The 6,936-nt window shown below is 39.5% G+C and overlaps 1 protein-coding gene across 1 annotated transcript in view; it reads right to left on the reverse strand.

Moving 5' to 3' along the window:
• Positions 1–1,422: 1,422 nt before the first annotated feature.
• The window catches only part of DCP1A (decapping mRNA 1A), a 60,965-nt gene continuing 55,451 nt past the window's right edge, over positions 1,423–6,936 (reverse strand). The window contains exons 9-10 of the mRNA XM_003789388.3: positions 5,740–5,958; positions 1,423–5,402 (exon numbers count right to left, since the gene is read on the reverse strand). Of these exons, the coding sequence (XP_003789436.1) occupies positions 5,322–5,402; positions 5,740–5,958 (300 nt within the window). The 3' untranslated portion in view covers positions 1,423–5,321. The remainder of the gene's footprint in view (positions 5,403–5,739; positions 5,959–6,936) is intronic.

Here is a 6,936-nt window from a genome sequence, read left to right on the forward strand (position 1 = left end):
GCCTTAGCCACCTGAGCCACAGTTGCCAAGCCTCTGTAACCATCTCTTACCTGCAGTAAACGGCTTGGTGTCACTGGCTTCAGGGGTCCTTTGCTGAAGTCTTCATACTCAACACGTTCTTGTGCAACACTGGCTTAAATCAGAGCATGTTTTCTATTCCTGTCTTCTACCCACACATTTAATGCCTTTTCCAAAGCAGTTATTATTACTATTACTTTTTGCAGTTTTTGGCTGGGGCCGGGTTTGAACCTACCACCTCCGGTATATAGGGCCAGCACCCTACTCCTTTGACCGACAGGCGCCGCTCCCAAAGCAATTATTGTAAACTGTGGCCATAATTTTCCCAGTTTAAGATGCAATAGCAAAACTAGCACATATTTCTTTTTCATTCTTCACAATTTCATGGACAGATTTGTTTTTCCTGTATATCTTAGCTACTCCAGCAGTTTTTTCCCGTTCCTTATTAGGTGGAGAACCTTCACCTTTTCACTTAAAGGAAGCACTCGACAGCCTCTGTGGCATATCTGACTTGCCAACATCACTACTCTTGCACTTTGGGGCCACTATTAAATAACTGTTACTTGAATACAAGTACTAGGATACCTTGACAGTTGATCTGATAAGAGATGGCTACTAAGTGATTGAAGGGCAGGTAGCATGAATATCCTGGACAAAGGGATGATTCATGGCTGGGGCAGAATGGTAAGAGGTTACATCATGCTACTCAGAACAGGATACAACCTAAAACTTATGAATTGTTTATTTCTGGAATTTTCCTCTAATGCTCTTGGAGCTTGGTTGAGTGTAGGTAACTGAAACCATGGAAAGTGAAACTGTGGATAAAGTGGGGGAGGGGCTGCTGTAGCTACATAGTCCTGCATTGCTTATCAGTGGGGATCAGAGAAATACACCCTTAGGCAGTTTCACTGTGTGAATATCCTAGAGTATGCTCACACAGACCTAGATGGCACAGACTACTTACTGTACACTGAGGCTATAAGGTACGGCCTCTGGCTCCCAGGCTACAAAGCTTCACAGCATGTTATTGGACTAACTACTATAGGCAATAACACATTGGTCAAAGTATTTGTGTACTTCAACGTAGAAAAGTTACAGTGAAAACACAGTGTCATAATCTTATGGGCCCACTGTCATCTATGTGGTCTATTGTTGACCGAAACATCATCATATGGATGTAATGATGTATCTATATCTTCTACTGGTTCTGTTTTTCTGGAGAACTCTGACTATACAGGCTGGCAAGAGGTAGATGAGGGTTTTTTGTCAGTTTTGTTATCTTACCCTGCCCCATGTCACCAGTATGAGATGGGGGACTGCTGCACTTTGCAGCCTGGCAAAGTACAGCATTTCATTTACAAGTTCCTATTTATACAAATTAAATAAAAACACAATTTAAATTTAGTAGGTGCTAAAACTTGGTTTTGAAATTTTATTAAAAAAATATATTTGCAAACATATAAAATTTAGGATGAAAACGCTCATTTTAAAACATGTAATAACTTAATATTTGCAAACATACACAGATGGTATAAAATCCATACCATTAAAAATGTTAATGATGCAGTATTGCGCTTATGGAACAAAAACCTTGCTGTAATTCCAGAGTTTCTCATTCCCACATTTCAGGGAGCTGAGAATCTGATACAATGAAAGTCATGAGAGCCACATGGCCAAAGCAGTAATACAGATAAAAACCCATTTAGAACACACTTTAAAAACACGTTTCTTAAGGAATCACACAGATAAAAGGGAAACACAATTTTGCATTTTCCCTACTTCAAAGTGAATGATATTGCATCTTAGCATTTTAAATGAAGATGTCAAATACAAAACTGAGTGAAACATTGCACACATCTCTTCTGCTGAATTTGCTAAAAAACAGGCTCTTTGAGGCCCCGGCCCACTCAGGGAAATGTTCTCAAGCATAGCATTAAAAAGGCTAGTATAAGTTGCTTAACTTTGCTCAGATCTTAACATTATAGACACTTGAAAACTCAGGGCACTACTGGTTCCAGAAGGTACACTGAACACAACTGAAGAAAACCAAAGGTAGGCAACAAAGAAACAAACTCGCGCTCTGCAGCATACATGCAGCAAGGATGCAGGACACGCACCCCTGGGAGTCCTCAGTTCTTGCTCACATGGCTGAGCCCGCTCGTGCCTGTGCCACCTCTCATTCCTCTCAGCTATAGTATGATGGCTAATTTTGTTTTTTAAGCAGTTAGGCACCTTCAATTTCATGTTGCATTATTAGTAATACAATGGCAGTTAGGGCCTCTACTACCAAAATGAGAAAGTTTCAAACTACATTCTTTGGGGGAGGAGAGTAATAAAGCTGCATGGTTTAAAAATATTTACCTAGTAGTGGATTTGATGGGGTATCTAATTTCTACAAGACAAAGTAGGTCAGAAAAAGAACAAATGCTTGACATGTAAAATTGGGTCAGACATATTCTAAACTAAGCCTATACATCCCTCTGTAGAGAAGGGCCCAGGTTTAGTTGGGTTCTTCATAAAATGCCAGTCTCTTGATGGCTACATCTAAGCCTTCAAAGGTAAGCTATGGATATTCCACACGCAGAGGCATGAAATGCTTCTCCTGACACTGACAGTCACTTGAAAACTTAGCAGTCAGAGTGAAGTAGGCCAACTCTTCATACCTCATAAGTCCCAGGAGAGATAAGCAAGGAAGAGGAGCTTTTGCCTTAAAGGAACAAGGCTGTCTGGGGAGTGTGAGAGTCCATTCAAAGTCAGCACATTAGCTACAAGAGCAGCACCACCCACTAGTGACACCCTAGAAACACCTCTCTCCCAAGCTCTATGCTGCTCCATTGAGCCTACACTTGGACCCTGGGGTTAGGGGTAGGCACTAGGATGGACAGAGTGGTGGAAATGCAGGTCTCCTGGGGTTCTGCCAAATCTAACAAGAAGAATCTCCATCTTGGTGTCTGTTTTGATTCAACAAAGATTCCAGTAAAGACACTGCAGCAATGTAAACATGCAACCTAAGCCAGCACGAGGTTCTGGAGAGTAAGCCTGACGAGGAGTAAGGCAACTGAACTGCGACTTTCTGGCCAGGGTCATCCAACTGCAACTGTCCAGGCATGGCTTGGCTTCTCTAGAGACTTATTTTAGCCTGAACTTCCTGGCAATCATGACTGTGAACTTCTGGCTTCTGAATTTTAAGTAAATCCTTTGAATATATAAATTTGGGAGCTGAAACAGGTTTATTCTTTTCAAGTCTCCATGACTTGGGCACTTAAAAAAGTTTACTTTTACACTAAAGAAGCCTTACCATAGATTTTCTCTACTATCATATTCATTCCTAGCATTAAAGGGTAAAAATTAATACATTTGATTACAGATCCTCTTTAGGATATTTTCTCTTTAAACCTCTCATAATATTACACTTACTCAAAAGCATCATTTATATTCAAATTTCTATTACAACAGAAATCCCTTGATTCGTCCATTTACCAAAGCCCACTGAGACTACACTTGGTGTGTGTGGGGGATCAAATCTACTGGCGCATCCATTTTATGAGAACAGTCACATGGCTCCTTGGACACCTGGTGTCAGTGACACTGTTTCTTACTATAACTTTCTATTTCTCATATGATGCACAAGCAATTCATTTTTGGTTGCTGAATTTACACCTTATCTTTGAAAACAAAGAATTTCTAATTGAGCATGACAAGTCCTAAGCTTCCCTGAATTCTGCACAATTCACATGTAACTAGGTAGACAGCAATAGAAGATACTAAACGGAGAAGCAGAAATATTATCCAGGAAGCATGTTTTGATAAAAAAGCCAATCAAAGTATTCTTTATACTAAAAAACTAAGACCAACTAAAACAAGTATATAATTCACAAGTAATTTTCTAAAATTTCAGCTAGGAAAAAAAATCTATGATTGAATTACCATTAAAGCTTAAATGATTGTTCCCAAGGAACCATCACATCTGCCAGCATTATTCACAGCTAATCCTTATGCTAGCTGGTTCAGCCAATTGGGTTTTTACCCCATCATTAAATAGTGCTCAGAAAAGTAAGCAGTGCATCTTAATTGGTTAAATACTACAAAATGACCTGTATTACAGAAACAAAGACACTTTTCATTCAAAGAATATCTTAAAATTACTATTGCTGAAATAAATCAAAATCTACATTAAAATATTACTAAACACTATTACATGCCATAAAAGAATAAATATAAATCATGGCAGATCAATAGCAGCATAACAAAGCATCTTTACATATTTTCACACTTTGGGCTGGAAAAATACTCACAGCCTAGGAATATATTGGTAAAGTTCTGAATCTCATACTTTCTTTTCAACTCCATATTCTACAACAAAGTAAGGGCAGTGTGTATAACAGCTCCCTTTTCTGCATAGTTTTAAAACTATTCTCAGTACACTCAAGAAATGGAACCAGGATGGCTTTGTCAGATTGGTCCACTGGTCCTTTCATCTAAGTGTTAAGGAAAACAATCAACAATGACTTCTAACCGTGTTTAGACAGAAAAGAAAAATAAAGCTGTGCTTCACATAGGAACATTTTCAAAACCACAGGAGAGTAGAAGACATGAAAGGATTTGGGCCTGCCAGCCCCAGCCTTTGCTTCAAAGGTGTGCCATGCCTACTCCCACACCACTGGCGCCTGACAGCACCCTATTCAAAAGTTAATGCTACAAGGCAGGACTGGAGACACTTAAAAAATAAAATGCTATTAAGAAATTTCAGAACTTTAAAGGCCCAAATGGGGCATTCATAAGAAACATACTGCCCTTGAACAAATAATTCCTAATTTGCCAACTTAAACTCTGATCCTTAAAACTCAAAGCTACTTTGCAGAGTTGACTTCTACTCTGTTCAGAACGTAACTCTCAGCCTAATGCCCACATTTCTAGGGTGCAGGGTTAGGAGTAGAGGTGTGGGCTAGGCTGAACTCTGGCTGGAGAAAAGCTGGTGACTACTCCACCTTGCAAGTGAAAACAAGCTGAAAGACTCCTTATTTCACATACTTGCTTATAGCTGATGAAAACACCCACATAATTCAACACAATGATTTTTTTTTTTCTTTTTGTCAAAACAAAGGTCTGCTGGTGATGCTTCACAGTGAAACCTCCATTATCACTGAGAATGTTACTTGGAAAACATTCTTATGGAATGAGTCTCTTTCTCATAGGCTCAATTTCAGGATTCTGAAAACTCAATGTTCTGTTTAGAAGTTTCCATGATGAAGCCTATTTATGTCTGAGGTTGACATTCTGCCTTCAGATTTATTCTGCTCCAGTCATAGGTTGTGGTTGTCTTTGTTCTTTGTTAGAACCTGTAAGTAGACTTCATGAAGGGTACTCAGAAAGCTGGAATCATTCTAGAAGAGATGATAAAGGTCAAGAGCACGAAATGTTAGATTCACCTCATCAGAACTTACTTTCTTGCTAATAGCTTAGGAAAAAAAACCACTGCATTAGTAATTTGTATAACTAATGAACAATTACCCAAATAATTCCACCACCTAGAGATAATATTTCAGAGTTCTCTCAGATACTTTCCCCTTCTCCACCAGGAGTATATGCTCAAAAGAGAGAAACATTACTCCCAGCTAATCTTTTGAATTTATCTGATGATTTAGTAGGAAGAACGTATACAGTGTATTTTCTTATATCAAAGACTAAAAAAACCAAAGAGTAAACTGATATCCTACATACCTTTATTAGATGTATTAATGTATCCTGGAGCTGAGACTTGCTGAGAATAATGGAAGGCTTTCTTTGATTTTCTGGTGTTCCAATAGTTAGAGGAGAAGGGGAGTTGGCTTTCCTCTCAAGGTCTGTGGACCTTGTAAATGTCTGCTGGAAAACACTTGGAGCCAGCAGGACTGAAGACACTGCAGTGGTGGTTGCAGTAATCAGTGAGGGGCCCGCAACCTGCAAGGAACAATGGTCATTTTGCATCAAAGCGCAGGAGCTAGCAGTCAGGCTAAGAACAGGGAACCTCTGATAAACAGGATGAAACTGGAGCACAAAGTCAAACGCTAACATTCTGGGTTTAGGCAAACACTCAGTGCAAAGATTTTGACATTTTACACCAGGTTAAGAAGCTTCTGTTCACCAAAGGATAAAGAGTCCATTTAAGAATGCCCTAGAATTACTATGGGAAGTCAAGTATAACCATCACAGAAGGTGAACCATATAAATAATAGCACAGAATGCAGAGTAAGAACAACCCTATGTACTTGTTTTCTCCCTACTCCCACTGCTTCACTTGACTAGCTATAAAATAAATTTGAAAAGGCTGGGTGTGATGGTGCATGCCTGTAATTCTAGCACCTCGGAGGCTGAGGCTGGTGGATTGCCTAAGCTCATGGGCTTGAGACCAGCCTGAGCTAGAGCGAGACCTCATCTCTAAAAATAGCTGGGTGTTGTGGTGGGCGCCTGTAGTTCCAGCCACTTGGGAGGCTGAGGCAAGAGAATGGCTTGAGCCCAAGAGTTTGAGGTTGCTGTGAGCTATGATGCCACAGCACTCTACTGAGGGTGACAAAATGGGACTCTGTTTCAAAAAAGAAAATTTAAGAAAGGAAATTTTTTTTCTAAAAAAAAGTTTTTTTTAAAGAACAACCCACAAAAATCTCTACAATAAAAAGATAAAAAAATTTTTTTTTCTGTGTGTGGCAGATGGGGGAAGGAGAAAAGAAAGAAGAGGATGTGAAAGAACTCTCTGTGGTAATGGAAATACTACTTATTGAATGGGACAAAACTCATTAAAATTATACTGCAATAAAAAATAATTTAAGAATCTAGTTATGGCTCGGTGCCTGTGGCTCAAGCAGCTAAGGCGCCAGCCACATACACCTAAGGTGGTGAGTTCGAATCCCCAGCCCGGGCCTGCCAAACAACAATGATGGC

This window comes from Otolemur garnettii, unplaced genomic scaffold (assembly GCF_000181295.1).
Source record: "Otolemur garnettii isolate 467f Iridium unplaced genomic scaffold, OtoGar3 scaffold00032, whole genome shotgun sequence".
Lineage (NCBI taxonomy): Eukaryota > Metazoa > Chordata > Mammalia > Primates > Galagidae > Otolemur > Otolemur garnettii.